Consider the following 24979-nt stretch of genomic DNA (forward strand, 5'->3'; position numbering starts at 1 on the left):
TTCACACTGAGTCTATCAGCCCGGTCACATGGGTGCATGTTTACTTACAGGAGCGTTTTGTGCCTCCTCTCTTCACCCTGTAATATCTGTCTGTGTGGGAGACGGAGATGGAGACATCATGTTCGGTTACCTGATAAAATCTCGCCAAAGCTCTTGCAGGGGTAGTCGAGTTCAGAGGCTTGTGTAGCCTGCAGTCTCTACGGTACACTTTGTACTGCTGTGTGTGGATGGATGCATGATTTCCAACTCGCTGCTGCTTTGTTTCTCTACCTTGTCTCCCCTGGCCCTGGGCAGGCCTGGGGTAAATCTAATCGGAGGTCAGACATCAAACATGTTTTCTTTCTGTCGGTGACCCTGGTGCTCACCTCCAATGCCACCTCCGCCGATCAGGCCCGACTGCAAAACTGGCCAGGAAAGTCAGAGAACAAAAACCTAAAGTGTGTTTTTCCTTTCTTTCCCTTGACTTCTCGCTCTGCGCCTCCAGCATTTCCTTTGAGCGCATCTTAAAGTGTCAAATAAAGTTTCAGCCCTGTGTTCACAAGCTCAGGGACTCCTTCAGTTCTTTTATGGAGGCTGGATTCGTGCCGTTGGTTTAGTTCATGTCTCTGTTTCTAATGATTTCTCCTCTGTTCTTGGCCGAACATGCCATTTTTGTCCAGTTGTATTGTCTATTAATATGACTTGATGAAAATATATTTTGCCACAAATCGTATTGTTACTATAGACACGAGTGCAATTCAAAGTAATCAGCACAAGCTGTTTGTGTTGTGACATAATTTCACCCACATAGATGAGAAGATTCCAGATTTAAACCACGCTTTCGAAGTGTTGATATGAAACGTGTTGATTTATAGCTGTTTTTCCTTCTGAAGGTATGGAGTGACCCCAGAAAACATCATCCTGTATGGTCAGAGTATAGGGACGGTGCCGACGGTAGACCTGGCGTCCCGGTACGAGTGCGCGGCAGTGATCCTTCACTCTCCCCTCATGTCCGGCTTGCGTGTGGCCTTCCCCGACACCCGCAAAACTTACTGCTTCGATGCCTTCCCGAGGTAAGATACAAACATTGTGATCCAGAATGTAATGCTTGTGAACCCTTCTAGCTAAACTACTGCTGAAAAGATGTATACAGTATATTTTAAAGAAATTAATTCCTTTTTATCAGTAAGGAGCCATTAAATTGATCAAAACTGTAAAGAGAGGTTGGTAACTAGGGTTGCAAAATTCCGTGAATTTTCAAAGTTGGAAACTTTCCATGGTAATTAACGGGAATTAATAGGAATAAACGGAATTTGCACAATTGCAGGTTAGCCTATAACAGGGTACTTAAATGTAGTTGAAAATAAAAACATCTTGCAGCATAATTTTGGACAACCAGATTTAACCCTTGTGCATCAAAAAAAAAAAAAAAAAGTTACACATAGGAGCAAAATCATAAAAATATGATTTATTAATATTTTATTTTCCATTTTCACTGTCAATTTTTTAACCAGCATCTGTTCTGTCCATAGATGCCAAACATTCATTAATTTTAAGAACTATAACCCTTTTAATGCTGGTTTGTTTACATAATGCCATGAGTGTTTTTTATGAAAAAATTAAAAATAGTAGTTTATTTTCATAAACTAAATGCTAAACAGATTTTTTTTCTTTGCTTATTAGATTCTTGGGTGTCAATGAAGAACAACAACATTTAATTTTGAGGCATTTATATTTTTTATGTAGTGTCAGATTTTTTACAAAAACTAACACTTAGGACCATAATGGACAAAAATGTCCATGCCAAAAAACTCATAGAAATATTATATATTAATTTTTTTATTTTTTTTTCCACTTTCACTGACTGATTTATTTCTTTTATATGCCAAATTTGAAAATATGGCACAATCTAGTAAAAAATTGTAAAAATGTAAAATTTGAAGCCTTGCTGATAGAATGTGCAAATATTGTATCATTTTATAGTCAAATGGCCCTGGGTTAAAAAATTGCAGTTTTAATGGGTTTAAATGTGGACATTTTTGTCCTTAAGGTCCTGAGTGTGAGTATTTTTTTGTACGGAGAGTAAAATTGATTTTTTTGAAGGAAATGAGGGTAAATATTAAAATTCCAATAAAAATAAACACCTGAGCCAAAATTCATGTAGTTGGCATTAACAAAGATACACTTATAACAAAAAAAAAAAAAAAACTGAAATGGACAAAAATGTCCATAACGTTGCACAAGGGTTAATTCAATTTTAGCTGATTTTTTTTTTTTACCCTGCACATTCCTCAATCACATTCACACAGCACACTGCTTGCTGCAGGGCTATTGAGGACACACACAAAAATACAGAAAAAACAGTAATATTGTGAAATATAACTATAGTTTTTAAATAACGGTTTTCTATTTCAATATACATTAAAATATAATTTATTTCTGTGACCAAAGCTGAATTTTCAGCATCATTACAGTCTTCAGTGTCACATGATCCTTCAGAAATCATTCTAGTATGATGATTTGATACTCAGTTATTAATGTTGGACACAGTTGTGCTGCTTAATAACCTGTGATACTTTTTTCAGGATTTTTGATGAATAAAAATGTAAAGAACAGCATTTATTTAAAATAGAACTCTTGTCTAACAATATACACTACCGTTCAAAATTTTGGTGTCAGTAACTTTTATTCAGCAAGGATGTGTGAAATTGATAAAAAGGGATAGTAAAGTGATATTGTCAGAAAAGATTTCTATTTTAAATAAATTCTGTTCTTTTTAACTTTTTATTCATCAATGAATCCTGAAAAAAGTATCACAGGTTCCAAAAAATATTAAGCAGCACAACGGTTTCCAACATTGATAATAACTGAGTGTCAAATCAGCATATTAGAATGATTTCTGAAGGATCATGTGACACTGAAATAAGAATTTCTGCAATAAAAATATATTTATTTTACATATTTACTAAAATAGAATTAATTGAATGCGAAAAATAACTTATTTCATGTTATGACAAAAAAAAAGTTGTATTTGTTTTTATGTGATACATTTAATATAAATATTATAAATTTATATAAATTTCCTAAAATTTAATCAATTCCCATAAATTCCTGATAAGTTTCCAAATTGGAATATTTCCAAAATTCCCCAGGTTAGGTTCCCGTGGAAAGTTTCTGGAAAATTACCGGAAACTTTCCGCCACTTTGCAACCCTATTGGTAACACAGTAGTATAGTTTCCATTTATTAACATTAGTTAACTATATTACATAACATGAACTATCAGTGAAAAATACTTCTGAAGCGTTTAGTAAGCTAACCAAATTAACATGATGAAAAGTAAATGTTAAAGTTGGATCTGTTCATATTTAATGAACCTGAGTAAACATGAATTAACAATGCACAATTGTATTTATTAATATACTGTACAAATGTTTTGCTCAATATTTCTTAATCCATTAACTAAAATTAAAGGCACAATATTTAAGATTTTTGCATTAAAATATCCAAAAACCACTAGAACAGTTATGTTTTGTTGGCTTGTGTACTTGTATTATCCCCGATGTTTCCAAGAATGTTTAAATCCAGAAAAATCAGCTTTTAACCAGTTCTTACACTGCTTTAACCAGTGTAACATCCCGTGTTCCTCGACCCTCAATTTACCTCCATTAAAAAGCATAGAAACACCAAAGACGCTTTAATATATTATGTGTTTTATTAGACAGGTGAGCAACTGTTTGGAAACTTTTATCAACAGAAAACGAATCGTTGTTATAGCTCAGCACGGCTAGTCTGATTGTTTGAAACTTGTTTTCTTTATTTACCTTGAGTAACATGTTTGCGACTCAGAGACACTTTCTGATAATGCTATGTTAGCCACTTGACAGAATAGAGCTGTATTTGTAGTAACAGTAACACAGCTTTTTTGTCCACCATACAATATACTTTAAAATTAAAGTGTTAGTTCACCCAAAAATGAAATTTCTGTCATTAATTACTCACCCTCATGTCATTCCAAACCTGTAAGACCTTCATTCATCTTCTGAACACACATTAAGATATTTTGATGAAATCCGAGAGGTTTTTTTATCCCCCATAGAAAGCAACATAACCAATATTGTTACAATAGTCAGCCTCACTACAGTGGTTCAACCTTAATGTTATGACGCGACGAGAATACTACAAAAAAAAAAGAATGGCCTATAATGGCATAATAAAAACAGCAATATGAAATGTCCCAGGCCTGTTCCTCTCTTGCCCTTCACTGCCGTTGTTCCTCCTTATATCCTTCCGGAGCTCCTCCGGGACTTGTGGCTGGTGTCTCGCAGGTATCTGTCTCTCATTAGCATTTGCTCCACTGGCCTCTTTCCGCTGTTGGCCCCGCTCTGCTTCATACCACAGTAACCTTAATAAAACTTTAATACATGAGCTCATCCATGAACATGATTTCTGCCCGAGTCCCGTCGGATTCCTTTCAATCAGCTGTGGAGGTGAAGACGACAACTCCCATGATTCCGTGCTCATTCACGGTGACATCAAGCTGTGCCTTTATTGTTTTGAACTAGTGACCTCTAGCTGTGAAACTTACATACTGTGCCTTTAACTGAGACCTTATAGTAAGGGTTAGAACTTTTTAAGACTCTCGGGTCGGCGGTCACGCCGGCGATACCGCCGCGTTTTTTTCTTACCAGTGTGAAAGAAACTGCTCTGATGCGTGATCTCTCGTCTCCCTCTGAACGAACTCCAATCTGATAGTTCTCAGAAAATGAACTGTAACTTAGTGGATACTAATCACAAAAAAATTAGACTTATGTCTAAAAAAACGTTGAAATGTCAGGTTTTAAATCGTTTAAGTCAAATCGAAAACAAAAATTCTGTGTTTATGTAATCTGTATGAAAAGAGAGCCATGTCAGAAGTCAGTGATTCAGCTCATTATCCACTAATACAAATATTTAAATCTCTCTATTGTTTAATATGAGCAAGCAGGCAGCATAATTTTTACCTCATTTTGAAGCAAAAACTCTAGTCTGCAGCCTCCAATACCCAGAAGTCTTGTGAACACAGATTTAATATATATATTTTGGCTTTATTTCAGTGACTTAAGTTTTTTGTTTTTTCAATAACCACGCATAAACATTATTCCTTCAAAAATACAAACATGGACATACATGTTCCTCACATATTATGGTAGCCTAGTTTGTGCTGAATACAGTGTAATAACACTTGTGTCATTAATATGTTTATCAACAACTGAAAAAAACACAAATGTCAGGGCATGTCAAAACTTCTCCAAGCCCCAAAAATCCTCAGACCCCTGAGGGTTAATGTTGCAAAAGAATTCTATTACAAATAATTGCAGTTGTTTTGAACTTCCTATTCAATAATACTGAAATATATCATGTATTCCACAAATATATTAAGCAGCACAACTCTTTTCAACATGTTTCTTGAGCAGTAAATCATCATATCAGAAAGATTTCTGAAGGATCATGTGACACTGAAGACTGGAGTAATGATGCTGAAAATTCAGCTTTGATCACGGGAATAAATTACACTAATTACAATGGTAGTAATATTTCAGAATATATATATATATATTTTTTAAATGTATATTTGATCAAAAAAGCAGCCTTGATTAGCATGAAAGACTTTCATAAACTGAAAAATCACAACCTCAAGCTTTTTAACGGTAATGTACTTAATCTTTTTTTATCCATCGTGTTCCGATTTTGTGTGCAATATGCTGTAGATGATCCATGGATGGACTTCAGGCAATTTGTTGGCATCTAGGATCAAACTAGTAACCGGTAACAGCCTGAAGCTGTCCACAGTACACCGCAGTACCCGCACAGATGATAGCAGGAACATGGGGAAGCTCAGGATGGCTTCATCCCTCATAGAACAGAAATCTGAAAGAGACAAGTTGAATTTGAGTCAGCATGGCAAATTTTCCTTGACTGAGAACCACTGTTACATCCTCTCAACTGACTTTCAATGCCATTTTCTTTCAAGCTTTGTTCTCTTACTTACTCTTTTCCATTTGTACATGTATTTTCATTTCCACACTCTTTTAGAACTTTTTAAAACTCTGGAAGTGGCTTACATTTTCTTTTACCACACTGAGCTAGAAAGTGCTGAAAGTTGCCATTTGCCTTCCTTTCAGCAGTTGAAGCGATGGCTTTCAAGTCTCTCACAGCTGTAGCCATTAGTTCTTTTATTCCTAAAAGTGAAAGTAGTTGCAGGCGCTGAGTAATGTAATGAAATTTTGAACTGGCTGTCAGCTCTTTTTTAAATTTATTTAAAAAAATTTGTTTTTGTACCAGGAAAAAATGCCACTCAAAATAAAAGTGAAAAAAAAAAAAAAAAAATCATCCGGTAGTTATGTTGATTTATAAGATAAAATATTTGTAAGAGAAAAATCAAGTAATGAATGTAAGATAATGTCACCTCAGATTCTTTAGACTCTTTTGACAAAATGGTTGGCAGCACAAACAACTATTTAGTAGCTTGTAATGTATCTAACTACTTCATCAAAAGAGTTGACCTAGTTTAATTATAGAAGTAGCTTGCTGCTTGAAGTTTCCAAGTCGCTTTTCCAGAATTGATCAGGATACACACTGCTGTTCAAAAGTTTGATAAGATTTTCTTTTTTGAAAGAATTTAATATTTTTATTCAGCAAAGATGCATTAAACTGATCAAAAGATTTGTGTTGTTAAAAATATCACTTCAAATAAATGCTGTTATATTTAACTTTCTATTCATCAAAGATCCGAAAAAATACATCACAATCTATCGCAAAAAATATGAAGCAGCAGAACTGTTTTCAACATTGATAATAATCATAAACAGGAATAAATTACATTTTAAAATGTATTCAGTTATTATAAATTGTAGTAATATTTCACAGTATCACATTTTTTGTACATTTGATCAAATAAGTGCATCCTTGGTCTGCATAAGACTTTTCAAAAACATTAAAAAAAAAAATCTTACTGACCCCAATATTTTAAACTGTGTATTCTGTCATGTAAAAATTGCATAAAGGAATATAACACCACAGCATTAGTCATGAAGAAATTAATAGCTGCCTATTGTATTGTGTTGCTATTCTAAGATGAGGGTGAGGGAACTTTAAACGGGACCTATAATACCCCTTTTATAAGATGTAATACAAGTCTCTGGTGTCTCCAGAATGTGTCTGTGAAGTTTCAGCTCAAAATCCCCCACAGATCATTTATTATAGCTTGTCAAATTTGCCCCCATTTGGGTGTGAGCAAAAACACGCCGTTTTTGTGTGTGTCCCTTTAAATGCAAATGAGCTGCTGCTCCCGCCCCCTTTCCAGAAGAAGGCGGAGCTTTAACAGCTCAACAACAACAAAGCTGGAGAATCTCACGCAGCCAAAATGAGGATTGTCAGTGTTGGTGTTCAGCCTTACATTGTTCAAACCGGAGTCGACACTGATGGAGAGACTCAGGAAGAAGTTACAACTTTTAGAATGAAACTGGACGTTTCTGAATGGATAGTGGATAAATTGATGTAGTTGCTGTGGAGTTGATTCAACTCATCCACTAGCATGTGCCGTCATGTTCATCTTTTGTGTTGAATTGACCCTCGTTTGTGAAGCAGTCCGGCGTAAAATGAAGGCATGTCAACAACACTCTACTACAACAACTCTTCCTTTTCTCTAAAGCAGCCCAACATGGCCCCGCCCCTTTTGTTGTGTTTTTTTTCGAGGCGGGGTTTATGTAAATTTTACGCTTAGTGATGTCCCTAACCCGAGAAGGAGCTCGTTGTAGTCCCTACCAGCCATTCGTTGTAGTCCTTAAACAGAAAATATCTCTTTGCATTGAACTTTGAGCTTCGTAACTTTGCAGATGTTGTTTATGCTCAAACTGCAACATTACACACTAACTAAAGTTAAAAAACTGAAATCATAATCCCTTTAATGCCATGCCTAATATGACAGATCAGCAATTAACTCGTACAAGTCTCGTTTGTGACTTATACAGTATAAGTGCACAAATACGCTCACGCACAGGCTGAATTTCAGTCTCATTGGCAAGGAGATAAACTGGCTCGTTCTGTCAAATGTATCTCTCCTGCTAAGTCTTCTCAAACCCGAGAATTACAGGACGTCTACGCTGACAGAAGGTGTTTTTGCTTGGACATGTTGTGAACTTCTACGAGTAATTGCTCTTAAAAGCCTCCCCTGTAACCCGTCACGAAACCCTTGTACAGCAGCGTGAGACTCCATTTTCTCTCGTACTGTTATATTACACAGCTTGAGATATGTCAGATTACACAGATTATCTTCAGGTATTCCTGGTAAAATCGAAGTACTTCTTTTGAAAAACCCCAGTCGTGATAGTTGACACCTTTGACTGTTTCTGTGAACGTGCATCGCTTTTTCCTGAAAGTGTCAGGTGACGGCGTGTTTTGCTTCCAGTTCTCATTCCCTTCATCTCAGGCTGTAACGACGGTGTCTGGTTGCTGAGATAAAGCTGGTGAAAAACAGCAGAAGTGTGTACAGCTCACCTGTGAGGCGGAGGGCACCTATCTTTATTCCACAATCACTTACATCAGTCATGATAGACCCTCATCACGACCCGCTGTGTAGCTTGGCACGTAAACTCTTTTGCTTCAGCTTCATGTTCTAGTTTATAATAGTTTATTTTGGAAGTCAGATTTCCATCAAAATATGTGACTCTGTGAAGTTGCTGTTTTAGATCAGTCTTATCAATATCTTTGCAGCAAGTGGTTGACACACAAGCAGAAAGCATAGTTAAATGTTGCAAGACATTTTTCAGTGACTTCCTGCTGTTAAGCATTAAATGTTTCAGCAGGGACTGTTTGAGGAGGTGATGGCAAATTGATTTTTGGACTGTACAGTCATATCTGCATTTGAATCGCCATATATTGTTTGTGTCCAATTAGGAAAAGTAAATGTAAACTGTATTTGCAATCAGTGAGATTGAGCTCTCGTTGTCCGTCTTGATTTCTCAGCATGCATCTCATAACACATCAGAGCAGGCGTGCACGTCGCACCATCAGTTGTAAATGTGAGCTCTTTCCGACGGGATATCACCATCAGCATTTATATATAAAATGATTAAACTGACATGGAGAAAAAGCAACATGCACATGATCCCCATATTTTTGCTATTTTCTGCCTATTTTCTTTCAGGTGAAAAGACTTTGATGCATGCTGAGAGAAATTACTTGCTTTAAAGAGTTAGTTCACCCAAAAATGAAAATTCTGTCATTAATTACTCACCCTCAAACCGTAAAGACTTTTGTTCATCATGAAGATCTTTTTGATGAAATATGAGAGCTTTCTTTTCTACTGTTGACAGCTACACAACTGACACTTTAATGCTTCAAAAAATTCATAGAGATCATAAAACTAATCCATATGAATTGAGCGGTTTAGTCCTTATTCCAAGAAACTCAAGAAACTTTATGGCTTTATATGATAAACAGATTTAATTTATGCTTTTATTCACATATAAACATTGATCAGTGAACAAACAGAAGCTCAACTGATCCTGCTTGACACGCAGGAACAAACTTCTTCTGAAGCTCATTGGTTCTTGCTGAAGCTCAAACGTGCTGTGTAACACGAGAATGAACCTCACTGGTTCTTGAGGAGCTCAAACGTGCTGCGTAACAACGAGAATGAACCTCATTGGTTCTTGCTGAAGCTCAAATGTGCTGCATAACACGAGAATGAACCTCATTGGTTCTTGCAGAAGCTCAAACGTGCTGCGTATCACGAGAATGAACCTCATTGGTTCTTGCTGAAGCTCAAATGTGCTGCGTAACACGAGAATGAACCTCATTGGTTCTTGCAGAAGCTCAAACGTGCTGCGTAACACGAGAATGAACCTCATTGGTTCTTGCAGAAGCTCAAACGTGCTGCGTATCACGAGAATGAACCTCATTGGTTCTTGCTGAAGCTCAAACGTGCTGCGTAACACGAGAATGAACCTCATTGGTTCTTGCTGAAGCTCAAACGTGCTGCATAACACGAGAATGAACCTCATTGGTTCTTTTGAAGCTCAAACGTGCTACGTAACGCGAGAATGAACCTCATTGGTTCTTTTGAAGCTCATACGTGCTGTGTAACACGAGAATGAACCTCATTGGTTCTTGCTGAAGCTCAAACGTGCTGCGTAACACGAGAATGAACCTCATTGGTTCTTGCTGAAGCTCAAACGTGCTGCGTAACACGAGAATGAACCTCATTGGTTCTTGCTGAAGCTCAAACGTGCTGCGTAACACGAGAATGAACCTCATTGGTTCTTGCTGAAGCTCAAACATGCTGCGTAACACGAGAATGAACCTCATTGGTTCTTGCTGAAGCTCAAACGTGCTGCGTAACACGAGAATGAACCTCATTGGTTCTTGCTGAAGCTCAAACATGCTGCGTAACACGAGAATGAACCTCATTGGTTCTTGCTGAAGCTCAAACGTGCTTCATAACATGAGAATGAACCTCATTGGTTCTTTTGAAGCTCAAACGTGCTGCGTAACACGAGAATGAACCTCATTGGTTCTTGAGAAGCTCATACGTGCTGCGTAACACGAGAATGAACCTCATTGGTTCTTGCTGAAGCTCAAACATGCTGCGTAACACGAGAATGAACCTCATTGGTTCTTTTGAAGCTCAAACGTGCTGCGTAACACGAGAATGAACCTCATTGGTTCTTGCTGAAGCTCAAACGTGCTGCGTAACACGAGAATGAACCTCATTGGTTCTTGAGAAGCTCAAACGTGCTGCGTATCACGAGAATGAACCTCATTGGTTCTTGCTGAAGCTCAAACATGCTGCGTAACACGAGAATGAACCTCATTGGTTCTTTTGAAGCTCAAACGTGCTGCGTAACACGAGAATGAACCTCATTGGTTCTTGAGAAGCTCAAACGTGCTGCGTATCACGAGAATGAACCTCATTGGTTCTTGCAGAAGCTCAAACGTGCTGCGTAACACGAGAATGAACCTCATTGGTTCTTGCTGAAGCTCAAATGTGCTGCATAACACGAGAATGAACCTCATTGGTTCTTGCAGAAGCTCAAACGTGCTGCGTATCACGAGAATGAACCTCATTGGTTCTTGCTGAAGCTCAAATGTGCTGCGTAACACGAGAATGAACCTCATTGGTTCTTGCAGAAGCTCAAACGTGCTGCGTAACACGAGAATGAACCTCATTGGTTCTTGCAGAAGCTCAAACGTGCTGCGTATCACGAGAATGAACCTCATTGGTTCTTGCTGAAGCTCAAATGTGCTGCATAACACGAGAATGAACCTTATTGGTTCTTGCAGAAGCTCAAACGTGCTGCGTAACACGAGAATGAACCTCATTGGTTCTTGCTGAAGCTCAAATGTGCTGCGTAACACGAGAATGAACCTCATTGGTTCTTGCTGAAGCTCAAATGTGCTGCATAACACGAGAATGAACCTTATTGGTTCTTGCAGAAGCTCAAACGTGCTGCGTAACACGAGAATGAACCTCATTGGTTCTTGCAGAAGCTCAAACGTGCTGCGTATCACGAGAATGAACCTCATTGGTTCTTGCTGAAGCTCAAACATGCTGCGTAACACGAGAATGAACCTCATTGGTTCTTTTGAAGCTCAAACGTGCTGCGTAACACGAGAATGAACCTCATTGGTTCTTGAGAAGCTCAAACGTGCTGCGTATCACGAGAATGAACCTCATTGGTTCTTGCAGAAGCTCAAACGTGCTGCGTAACACGAGAATGAACCTCATTGGTTCTTGCTGAAGCTCAAATGTGCTGCATAACACGAGAATGAACCTCATTGGTTCTTGCAGAAGCTCAAACGTGCTGCGTATCACGAGAATGAACCTCATTGGTTCTTGCTGAAGCTCAAATGTGCTGCGTAACACGAGAATGAACCTCATTGGTTCTTGCAGAAGCTCAAACGTGCTGCGTAACACGAGAATGAACCTCATTGGTTCTTGCAGAAGCTCAAACGTGCTGCGTATCACGAGAATGAACCTCATTGGTTCTTGCTGAAGCTCAAATGTGCTGCATAACACGAGAATGAACCTTATTGGTTCTTGCAGAAGCTCAAACGTGCTGCGTAACACGAGAATGAACCTCATTGGTTCTTGCTGAAGCTCAAATGTGCTGCGTAACACGAGAATGAACCTCATTGGTTCTTGCTGAAGCTCAAATGTGCTGCATAACACGAGAATGAACCTTATTGGTTCTTGCAGAAGCTCAAACGTGCTGCGTAACACGAGAATGAACCTCATTGGTTCTTGCAGAAGCTCAAACGTGCTGCGTAACACAAGAATGAACCTCATTGGTTCTTGCAGAAGCTCAAACGTGCTGCGTAACACGAGAATGAACCTCATTGGTTCTTGCTGAAGCTCAAACGTGCTGCGTAACACGAGAATGAACCTCATTGGTTCTTGCTGAAGCTCAAACGTGCTGCGTAACACGAGAATGAACCTCATTGGTTCTTGCTGAAGCTCAAACGTGCTGCGTAACACGAGAATGAACCTCATTGGTTCTTTTGAAGCTCAAACGTGCTACGTAACGCGAGAATGAACCTCATTGGTTCTTGAGAAGCTCATACGTGCTGTGTAACACGAGAATGAACCTCATTGGTTCTTGCTGAAGCTCAAACGTGCTGCGTAACACGAGAATGAACCTCATTGGTTCTTGCTGAAGCTCAAACGTGCTGCGTAACACGAGAATGAACCTCATTGGTTCTTGCTGAAGATCAAACGTGCTGCGTAACACGAGAATGAACCTCATTGGTTCTTGAGAAGCTCATACGTGCTGCGTAACGCGAGAATGAACCTCATTGGTTCTTGCTGAAGATCAAACGTGCTGTGTAACACGAGAATGAACCTCATTGGTTCTTGCTGAAGATCAAACGTGCTGCGTAACGCGAGAATGAACCTCATTGGTTCTTGAGAAGCTCAAACGTGCTGCGTAACGCGAGAATGAACCTCATTGGTTCTTGCTGAAGATCAAACGTGCTGCGTAACGCGAGAATGAACCACATTGGTTCTTGAGAAGCTCATACGTGCTGCGTAACGCGAGAATGAACTTCATTGGTTCTTGCTGAAGATCAAACGTGCTGTGTAACACGAGAATGAACCTCATTGGTTCTTGCTGAAGATCAAACGTGCTGCGTAACGCGAGAATGAACCTCATTGGTTCTTGCTGAAGATCAAACGTGCTGCGTAACGCGAGAATGAACCTCATTGGTTCTTGCTGAAGATCAAACGTGCTTCATAACACGAGAATGAACCTCATTGGTTCTTGCTGAAGATCAAACGTGCTGCGTAACGCGAGAATGAACCTCATTGGTTCTTGCTGAAGCTCAAATGTGCTGCGTAACGCGAGAATGAACCTCATTGGTTCTTGAGAAGCTCATACGTGCTGCGTAACGCGAGAATGAACCTCATTGGTTCTTGAGAAGCTCAAACGTGCTGCGTAACACGAGAATGAACCTCATTGGTTCTTGCTGAAGCTCAAACGTGCTGCGTAACACGAGAATGAACCTCATTGGTTCTTTTGAAGCTCAAACGTGCTGCGTAACACGAGAATGAACCTCATTGGTTCTTGAGAAGCTCAAACGTGCTGCGTAACACGAGAATGAACCTCATTGGTTCTTGCAGAAGCTCAAACGTGCTGCGTAACACGAGAATGAACCTCATTGGTTCTTGAGAAGCTCAAACGTGCTGCGTATCACGAGAATGAACCTCATTGGTTCTTGCAGAAGCTCAAACGTGCTGCGTAACACGAGAATGAACCTCATTGGTTCTTGCTGAAGCTCAAACGTGCTTCATAACACGAGAATTCATTGGTTCTTGCTGAAGATCAAACGTGCTGTGTAACACGAGAATGAACCTCATTGGTTCTTGCTGAAGATCAAACGTGCTTCATAACACGAGAATGAACCTTACTGGTTATTTTGAAGCTCAAACGTGCTTCATAACATGAGAATGAACTTCATTGGTTCTTGCAGAAGCTCAAACGTGCTGCATAACACGAGAATGAACCTCATTGGTTCTTGAGGAAGCTCAAACGTGCTTCATAACACGAGAATGAACCTCATTGGTTCTTGATGAAACTCAATGTGCTGCGTAACACGAGAATGAACTCGTACGTCAATTAAAAATGCTTGAGCTTCTGTTTACCACAACTGATGTGTGTTGATGAATGTTTATATGTAAATAAAAGCCTAAATTAAATCTGTTCACCATATAGATTCTCTTCTGAAAATTTGGACTGAACCCCTCAATTTATATGGATTAGTTTTATGTCTTTATCAACATTTTGGAGGGACAGAAAGCTCTCAGATTTCATCAAAAAGATCATAATTTGTGTCTTGAAGATGAACGAAAGTCCTTATGGGTTGGGCTGGATGATTAATTGAAAAGTAATTGAAACCGAAAATCAGAACCTCTAACCGACATAATTTTCCCATGTCGGTTATTTTGTTTTTTTAATCCTGTTAATACTTCCCCCTTAAAAACATACTACCACGCGTGTAGTCACGTGACTCCGCCCCCTCCCATCAGTGGCATAAAAGCAACACGGAGGGTGAGCCTTGCGTCTTCACTAAACTTTGTCAGTTGTATTTGTTTTAAGGTTTGTCAGTTTGGACATTAAAACGATTTTAGACGATTGGATGTATATTATTTTGAGCTGGTCGCGCAGCTGCATTGTGGCACATGGTGAAATCACATTCACCCGTACTGTTAATGTGCTAATTTCTTTATCTGATTTACAACAAGCAGAAATCTGTAAGAAATGTTACAAACCATTGATAAAATAACTGCTGAAAGTGAGCTGTTATGTCAGATCACTCTTTCAATAGGACAAAAATCACACCTTTAATAGTCAAGCATATTTACTGTACAAACCTTGTCAGTGAACTATGAGGGCAAAAACAAACAAATAATTGTTCATTAATATCAAGGTAAAATGTTTAATTAATCGAGGTTCTGATTTTAGGCCATAATCGTCCAGCCCTACTTATGGGTTTGGAATGACATGAGGGTGAGTAATTAAGAGTTTTTAAATTAACTTTGGTTTCACTTTTTTGTCATTAGCTTCAGTCTAAGAATGCTACCTTTCAGCTGAGATCAACTTTCGCCCTTAAGAGGCATCACAAAAGGTCTATGGGTAACGCCTCTAAGGAGCTCACATGACTGCTCATTTGGATGTTGACCCGATACCCATGGGTTTATTCTTCAAGGCCTTTTTGAAATGTTGGCTGAGGTCAAAGGTCTTCAATCCCTGTGTTTAAACTCAGAAAGTGACTGTTCATGAAAGATTTCCTTGATCTCTTTCTGCAGTACTTGAAGGGAGGAAGGAACAGGAGGTCAAAAATAATAAAATATCCGAGTCATTCTTCACAAGTCAAGCCTCGGTTAATTTGTGTCTGAGTCGGAAAGCAGAATGCGGATTTCTGGATTAAACACGATTAGACGGTAGCGACCGGTCTGGAACGTCTCTTAATCGTTGATCCTGTTTTATCCAAACTCATATTTAAATCTAATTAAATTGCGACGATCAAATCGCAAGATTAAGGGCTGTAATGGGAAGATTACAGCTGTAGCTCTCAGACAGAATATTGTTGAGGCTTAAGAAATGTGTAGACAAAACGAAAGTGACGGAAACCTCCCCTGTCCTCCTCCGTTTTGTTTCGCTCACTCTCTACTCCGTCTGGGTGGAATTAGCGATGGCCGGGGGCGCGCTTCATTGTAATCAAAGTGATTCTCTCTCGGAGGCAGATGCTCTTTTTCTCGCTCTCTTTTGGGTGATGAATGGGAGGTTGAGAGGCCTGATTCTCTCTACCCCGTCAGCACTGTCAGTGTTTCATAATGAGAGGCTACAGTCGTGAGAGATTGAACAGTCTCTGTGTTCTAATAGCTCGCCAGCCGGCCCCGTCAAAGACCCGTAATGAACACGAAGCCAGCTGACGGGAGGTGTTAATGAGCTAGCTGTCTTGACGCCGGCTTGCAATTTGTCAAAAGCATTATGGTTTAACACGTCGTCCTTTTCTCTTAATAAAATGTGAAATCTTGGAATGGGCAGATTCGAAATCTGGATTTTTTTTGTTTTTTAACAAGAAGAGAAGTAGAGTTAGAGGGGATTATGACTGGAAAAAGTAAGTTTTTGCTTTCGATTGAGTTTTACAGAAGTCAAGTGAGGGTTGTGATGGTGCTCAAGGTCAAAGTCCAGGGCTTAATTTGGCACTGTAAACTTTACTTATACACCATTCCATTTACAACCTGTTTGTTTTCTTTTTCCTAAACCACCAAAGGAAAATTTTAATAATAATCATCTTGCAGCTCTTTCCATAACAGCTCATAGTAAACACATCTGCTGCAAGCACCAAAAAATCTACATAAAAAGCAGTCTTTTTATAGCTTTTTGTGAGTATTAGACCAATATTTTGATCATTGCTCACCAAAAAAAAAAAAAAAAAAAATCAATGTCTGTTCCACTTTAATATAAATTTTCTCCTTTTATGCTCTACACAAAGACACAACACATACTGGTTTGGAGAGAGTATATAACATGAAGAAAGAAATGGTGCATTTTGGGGTCGATAGAGACTGAGGTTTCATAATTAGTTTGGACACATCTGTTATTTGACCATCAGAGTGCAGTACAACTGTCTTTCAGAGCAACAGCTGTTTTCCCCCCACACAACCCCTTATGCCAATCCATGCAATGGTGAGAGATATTGACTGGCTGTTTTTAAACATTCGAGGTCTCTGTTGGGAGTAGGCATTTGACCTCAGCTCTGTCAGGCTACAGACGACTTTCTGCTCTTGTTGCATTGATGAACTCTACTGAATTTTCTCCAAAAGTTGCTTGAGAACGATTGACCTCAGGTCGCTTTAAATCGCTGCCAGTGTGCACGCCCCTTCAAACAAACATACCCTGAACAATCATCCGATTACAAGTATGGAAGCAAATCCGGTGGTCTAAATTCTGGAAACCACCACTGCCAAGTCCAGGGTTTCTCTTCCAGCTACTGATTTCAGATCCAGTGGGCTCGTGGAACTTAGGAGAGGGAGTGTGTGTGTGGTTAGGTTGGTTGTTCGCAAAGGCTGTGAATGGACAGACAAGCTGAATGAAAGTTTAATGACTCGCCTGTCTCTGTAGATTTGCCAGCTGCAGTGTGGCATGGTTTGAATATTAAAATAAGGTGAGGGAGAGTAAGTGAGGGGTGACTCCTACAGTCAAGGTCTCTTAGACACCAACAAGGGGTAAAGCCGAACAAAGAGACGATGTGAATGGAGTGTGTCATCTTGTAGTAGTAGTAGTAGTTGTAGTAGTCTTGTTTTGGTGCCTGTGGAATTGCTTCCATTTTCTGTGGGTCATGTTGGCTTAGCTTTTTTTTTTTTTTTAAATGAACTCTTAAACTTAATTGAAACATGGGCAACTTTTTAACCGGTCTTCTAGTCAGTAGTGATGTCAGTAATATATATGTTTCAATACGTTGTTACAATAGTTATGCATTATTATTATTATTATTATTATTATTATTATTAGAAATATTAAATAATTACAATTAGGGCTGTCAATAGATTACAATTTTTTCACACTTTTTGTGCTGTTAATCACGATTAATCGCACACTTATCGTGAAATTAAGCTTACACCACTTATCTTATTTAACATGTTCAGTCATCCTTTTGCCATATCCAGCAAAGTAAATTAGATTGTCAGAAATCAGATTAAAGGGTGATTCTCACAACACTGCATTTTCTATAAGCTTTTTAAGTTAAATTTAGGTGTCTTTCCAAAAAAAGGACACTTGGAGACTCCAAAAGCACACCAAATGAAATGAGTCCATATAATTAAGAAATTATGCACACCAAATCACCCATGAAAAAAACAAACAAACAAAAAAAACACTGTATGTGTACAGTGCAACAGCAAAGAGCTTGTTCACATTTTAGACACGTGAACAATGACCACATGGAGATGCCAAAAAACCCTAAACCAACCACCTTGACCTGACTGCATATACCTACTACAGTACACGGATCCATTCAGAATTACTAAACACAGCAACATACACATGACAAATCAAAACATTGTCCTTAATGTGTGTGAAAACAATGTGAATGTACTGAAATATGTCTGTGCATAAATACAGCGTGTGATCAAGTCATCGAGAGCGTGCGCACACAGTTTGTTTGCACACCAATAGTAACATACTGATACGATCTTGCTGTACATCACCGTAATCATCTTTACCTTGACTGCAATCCTCATCCATCAACTTTACTAGCGAGATGCTAGTTTGCTTTATTCAGTTGAGAAACATAGTTTGTATGTTTTGACGTTCTGTTCAGTCTGTATTTCACACAGTGAGATGCATGAGGTCTCGCGATCTTCAGAGACAATCACAGAATATGACAGAGCTCATGTTTTAAAGCGAAGCACACGCTGGAATAAATAATTCACTGTTCTCTCTACCGTCTCTGGTGAAGTAAGTTTGGTTTTTACTATGACTGTGGCCAGAGGTAAATTAACTTGGATACTGTGGAAATTTTTTCATGTGGTATCAAATTGTTTTGAATATCAATATTTTTCAAATTAGAACTTCCAGTATCATGAAAGCACTACCAGTTGATGTGTAATCTTTATAAGTTGCAAGAGCGGAATGTCAGGTGCAAATCCAGGAATGGACAGAATGTCCAAAGTTAGGCAAGAGTGAATAATTCAGAGTGGGAAAAAAAACATTTTGTATTTGTGTGTCGTTAATATGAAAAAGATGAGGCGGGTGAAGTCAGCCAGTGCCTCAAATCAATTCTGCTCCCTTAGGCTGCATTTACACTGCAAGTCTTGATGCACAGATCCGATCTTTTGACCGTATCAGTGTTTACATTCACTTTAGACGTGACTGGTATCCGATATCTGTGTTTACATTACTTCCTGCCACAAAATGATTGGCATTGATAGTTTTACATGCACAAAGTAGACCCTCAGGTTTTGAATGGCCGTGCTATCAAAATTATTTATGTATTTCACGTCATGTGGCCATGATTACCAGTCAGAATGGATAGATGAAGTTAACAGCTGTCAGTGTTATGGATGTATTGCAGTGCGAATTCTGACTGAACGGATATAGACTGGAAAATAAAGGTAATTTGTGTTTGATATTTTATCTACAGTTATTGGTTTTAGAATTCCATTTTTTGGAATGAGTACGAATAAGCTAGGAAGAGAGCGCGTGCGAGAGAGAGAGAGTTGCCATAGTGAAGCTTTTGGCTTATAAGAAAAACAACAACACGGCGGCGGTCTCTTTTAAATTAACCGGGCCAAGGTTGAAATTCAGGTGCTGAATGTATGTGTGTGGCAATTTCTTTCTAGAAAAATAGATAACAGTAGATATATAAAGTTCCCACCTCAATAATAAAGCTGCACATTTTTAGTGTGAGTGCACACAGGCACGTCTGCTTATAATACAACATTAAAGCTACCTTTTAGTGAGCAACTGTGCCGCACTCGCCTTGTGATGGCTTGGAATTCCAATGGGAATCAGATATGCGTGTTTAGACGTAGATTGCATGTCCAGAGATCGGATATGTATCTGATTTAAAACCACATTTGGAAGTGGCTCAGATCGGATGCGAAAAAATCGGATCTCGTGTGGATTTTTGTGTTTACACGTGTGCAACTAATTCCAATCTGTGTCAGATGTGGTCAAAAGATCGGATTTTTTGTGCCAGCGTCAACGCAGCTTTATAGACTTTATCAAAAGGCAGTTTTGTGGCTTTTACTCAGTGTTTGTTAGCTTTGAGGATATATATATGCTTGTATAGCAGATATGCCTTTTAAACATTTCCAATTGTTCATTTGTGCATTTGTGCCGATTTTTACACGTCATCAGATTTTAAACCAAAACAGCCACACACATACAGACACAACATTATGAAAACATTTACTTGTGGTTTGTGATGCAGCCTTTGTCAGATCAAGTACAGTTGGCTGCTTCATCTTCCTACAAAAGATTCTTTGTGAACTCTTCATTACAAAACAATCTACAGTCAAATGCTCTGAACAAACATGTAATTCTCCAGCAGGATCCGGGACGGCATTAAAATAAACCATCCACTTGTTTCAGACTCTGAGGCCCTTCTGAAGTCTGTACAGAGACAGAAACAAGCGTCAAAGCAATCATTCTTTCACTCTTCCATTTGTCCTCTTGTCGACAGACTCGCACGTAGAGTATGTCAGAAACTGAATGCGCTGAATCCTTATTCTGTATCAGTGTAGACAGCATCAGTCATTATAATGACTTCTAGTTGATTTTGATGCAACACTTATATCCAGTGTAGGCAAATGTCAGCCATTAAGTCACTGAAGGCAAGTGGGCAGGGCCTATGTTGCAATGATTTCGATTAGTCGATGTCTTGGAGGCGGGCAAAATGTATGCAAATGTATTTGCCTGTGCGATGTCACAGATCACACAATATCAAAACGAGTTTTTGGAGCTTAATATTAAATGCTTTGTGCCATTAAAACATCCCAGTAGCCCCTCACTGCAGAGGGCAGAAACGGGTAAGGTTAAGGGATATGTAAAGTGGGAGGAGTTGGATCTGGATCTCGTGTTCTGCAGTGAGGACCAGCTCAAACATCCTGCAAGTTTCATAGCTTAAAACATCCTCCATTATAAACAAAGACCTCTCATGTCAAATGTTCTAATTCTCATGTCATGATCCCTTTAATACTGCTGCTTTCCTGTTTACTACTGTGAAGCTGCTTTGAAATGTTTTCTGTTGTATAAAGCGCTATAAAAATAAAGATGACTTGACAGAGGCGAACGCTTTTCGCTGTGGTGCATTATAGACATCCTTGTTTGACAAGAAGTGACACTGCGCTCATCAAGCTCTTTCATGGGGTCTTTAAGCTTTGCTATCAAAGCCCACCAAATGTAATATTTGGTTGTTTGTTTTGCTGCATCCTATTAGAACTAAAGAGGGGAAATTATAGTAGTAAATATGCCAAAAAACAAAAAACGGTCTTTTAATGAGAATTCCTGCCTATCAGTTTAGCAAAACACGCTCGCTGTTTGTTGCATGATAAAATACAGTATTTACACTTTGTCAGTCATCCATTGGAATGTGCTGGGTTGAAATCCATGCTGCATGTTTATTTGGATAACGGCATCATTCTTCATAGGCGGTGTAATTATTCCATCAGCTAGTGTCTTGCATTAATCTCCTTGCTTACTCAAATTTGATTGCCTGTGCACCAATGAGGAAAATATGCAACAATTAAGCATGTTGAGCAACAAATTAATTAGTATGCTTGTTTGACCAAGTGAGTCAGCAGTTCTGCACTAGCTGTAGTGAAGCAGGTGTGGAGATTAACCTGTGATCACCACCATAAACTGTGTTTAATGCAATTATATGATTATTAATATGCACATGTGCATACATGGGATTTTGTAAGGTTTGGAGTGTCACGAATGTGTTGCCAGACAGACTGAAGATCATGACCCAGCAAAGTAGACAGTTATAGACCACTGTTAAGAATGTAGGACTTTTCAAGTACTTCACACAACCTTGTCCAGTTCACTGCTCAAAAGTTTGAATCATATTTTTGTTCACCTTTCAAAGATAGTCCCCATTTATAAAACTAAAAGTTTCATGATGTAGGAAAACTAGCATTTGGTGAAAAACAAACACTACTTTTAAAAATAAAAATAATAATAATATAATAGAAAAGACATTTATAACCACCATACTAGCACTTACTGGCTCATTAGCCATTTCCGCTCCTTCATATATATATTTTTCCACACATTTTGCTTTTTAATTTATTTTTAGAGATAATCAAATCCCTATATATGTCACTTTTGTCTTGAAGTGTGAAGTATATATTTCTGGAAAGTCACAATGTAAAGCTGCTTAAAATTTTTGTGCAAACCGTGATGTTTCTTTGAAAAAGTTCAAAAGAACAGTTTATCTTTTGTAACATTATATAATGTCTTTACTGTCACTGATCAGTTTAGTATTAATTTCTTTTTAAAAAAAAATGAAATTGGTAATGAGAATTACGGAAGAGGATTAGGGCCAAGCAATAATAAAAAAAAAAAAAAAAACATCTCAAGATTAAAGTTGTTAAATTTTGGAGAAAAAAAATCGTTAAATTTCAAGAAAAAAAGTCGAGATAAAATGTTGAGAATAAAGTAATTAAATTATGAGAAAAACGTTGTTAAATTACAAGAACAAATTCGTTAAATTACGAATTTGTTCTCATAATTTAACAACTTTTTTCTTTTAATTTAATGTCTTTATTCTCAACATTTTATTTTGACTTTTTCCTCGAAATTTAATAACTTTAATCTCGAGATTTTATTTTTTTATTATTGCTTGGCCCTAATCCTCTTCCGCAGAGAATCATTCAATTTCACTGATATTAGTACCAACAACTGAGATTTTGGTACCATGAAAATGTTATTTATTTTGAATGCACAGTGATTGTAAGAAAAAAATCTAATTTTTCTTCTCTTTTTTTGGTATATATTATTCCATATTGTAAAAAGAAAAATGTTGTTGATCACTTTTAAATGTTTTACATGTCAGACAGTTTCTTCCTGCCTTAGTTTGACACTGCTTGACCAGAAAAAGTTGTAAGGTGGATTAGATGTTGTGCTGCCATTTAAAAAAAATAAATCATGAAATTTACAACTTTTTACAAGCAGAAAAATATCAGTCAGTTGCGTTAATTAACTTATTTGTCTGATACGACTTCTGTGTGTCTTCATGTGTTTCAGCATCGACAAAGTCTCAAAGGTGGCGTCTCCAGTCCTGGTCATCCACGGCACAGAAGACGAGGTGATCGATTTCTCCCACGGCTTGGCCATCTACGAGCGATGTCCGCGTGCCGTGGAGCCTCTGTGGGTGGAGGGCGCCGGGCACAACGACATCGAGCTGTACGCCCAGTACCTCGAGAGACTCAAGCAGTTCATCACGTTTGAGCTGGCTACCTCCTGAAGACACGGCGCGGCGCGGCAGGCCGAGGCGCACACACTCGCTCGTGTCGTGTAGGGTTCCCCTTTACCCAGGGCTGAGGACGCCATCAGTACTTGCACTTGCTGAAGAAAAAAGTTGATCTCTTGATCTTTAGGAGCGGGGCGTTTTCATCTCTAGAGGGGAGACGCGTTTTAATGATTTCAAACCACTTTCTATTCTTTTATACTTGATGAAGAAACACTGAAGATTTGCACCGCGTCCAGTACGTTGCGTTTTGATTTAAACATTTTTCTTCCTTTTTTCTTTTTTTTTTTTAATGCACTTCAAGCGTTAATTAAACCGATGCACTTTTATTGTGCAGACATTTTCAGGTTGATATATTTTTGTTTTCAGTGATTTTTTTTTTTTTTTTTTTTTTTTTTTTGGTAGGGGCGGGAATTATGTCATAGCATTCCATTTTATTACGTTTCAAGTAGATTAGTGCAAGATAAACAAGTGAGTGACTTTTTACATGGTGTGGGTGTGTGTGTGTGTGTGTTTAGGCGCGTTTATACGCACACGTGTTTGTGTGGTAAAGGCCTCTGACTCTTGGGTCGAAATAATTGTAGCTTGGGCTAATTAAAACGGGAAGACCTGTGAAAGTGGCTTGACCCGTGAATAATGAAGATTTACTGTCCGTGACTGGGAATACAGTGGGAAGGGGGCGTCCTTTTTGTCTTTTCAGCGGGAAACATGGTGCTTTGTTGCAGCACAGCATTCAGGGCATTGTTTCTGCATAAACACTACATCGTTTTAACTGTGGGTTGTATAAAAAATGTGAAATTTTCAAGCTTTCTCTGTTGCTTTTAGCATTGGCGTTACAATAAGCCTTATGTTCTCAGACATTTCGCTCCGACATTCCTGTCAGTGATTTCTCGGAAATGGGATTTTGAAGATTTTCTCTGGGCTCCCGCTCGCTGCTACTCCAATGGGAAAATCACTGTGAAAACTGAACCTTCAGTAGATATGAATAAGGTACAACACCACCTCTCCATTTTGAACTTTATCCCCTTTTCCAGACAAATCACAAAACCCAGTCCCTCACACGCGGACTGAAGGACTGTGTTTGTAGACATTTCACAACAGAATGTTTGGAAGTGTTTTCCATGCTAATGAAGGACGTCGACTGCTATCAAACTGGTGCGATCATCTGATTGTATGTTCGTTCACTTGACTTGTCTTTTGCTGTAAGGTTATGCGGTGGCGGTTCATGTATGCTGTTGTTCAGAGATGAAGCTCTCTTCCATGCTTGACCTCAGTGGACTTGAGACTCTTTTTAAGGAATGGCTGAAACTGATCACATCTGAGCCCGTCATTGCTTTTGATACTGACGTTTTTACAATGTTTTGTTTTGGGTTTTTTTAGTAATGATTAATATTTACACCTCTTTTAATGCTGGTTTGTAAGATAACTGTACTGTACACCTTCTCCCTCTCTCTCTCTCTCTCTCTCTCTCTCTATATATATATATAGGTATCTAAAATCTGAAGTAAATGGTATTTAGCTTTGATTTTTATTGACACTGGAATCACAGTATGCAAATATAATGCAGAAAAATCTAGTTGGTACAGACATTTTTGCTTGTAGGATTTTTTTTTTTTTTTTTTTTTTAACAATCTTTAAAGCCTTAAATGTGCTGCAAGACAGATTATTGTTCTTTCTGTTGGTGGTTGCTTCATTGCAACACAGTGGATATTGTACTGATTATAAAGGAATAAAGGATGCATGGAAACCCAAACTAGATCAATATGTGAAGTCTTTTAATTGCTCAGGTTGCTGCTTTTTCTTTTAGGTTCAGAATGTTTACCTGCAGACAGCTCTGTGTGTTTTATAGGTCAGATGTGTGCAGTTCAGCTCCAGTCGTAACTGTTCCCATTATGGGACTCCAGAAGGTAGCAGTTTATAATGCTTTGTGTCACATAGCAATATCATCTTCTAGATTATTGAACTAGCTTATCCAGTGA

The 24979-nt window shown here is 38.5% G+C and overlaps 1 protein-coding gene across 1 annotated transcript in view; it reads left to right on the forward strand.

Moving 5' to 3' along the window:
• The window catches only part of abhd17c (abhydrolase domain containing 17C, depalmitoylase), a 59185-nt gene extending 34439 nt beyond the window's left edge, over positions 1–24746 (forward strand). Inside the window, exons 2-3 of the mRNA XM_067400403.1 lie at positions 873–1052; positions 22778–24746. Of these exons, the coding sequence (XP_067256504.1) occupies positions 873–1052; positions 22778–22997 (400 nt within the window). The 3' untranslated portion in view covers positions 22998–24746. The remainder of the gene's footprint in view (positions 1–872; positions 1053–22777) is intronic.
• The last annotated feature ends 233 nt before the right edge of the window (positions 24747–24979 follow it).

Source organism: Chanodichthys erythropterus, chromosome 11 (assembly GCF_024489055.1).
Source record: "Chanodichthys erythropterus isolate Z2021 chromosome 11, ASM2448905v1, whole genome shotgun sequence".
In the NCBI taxonomy this organism is placed as follows: domain Eukaryota; kingdom Metazoa; phylum Chordata; class Actinopteri; order Cypriniformes; family Xenocyprididae; genus Chanodichthys; species Chanodichthys erythropterus.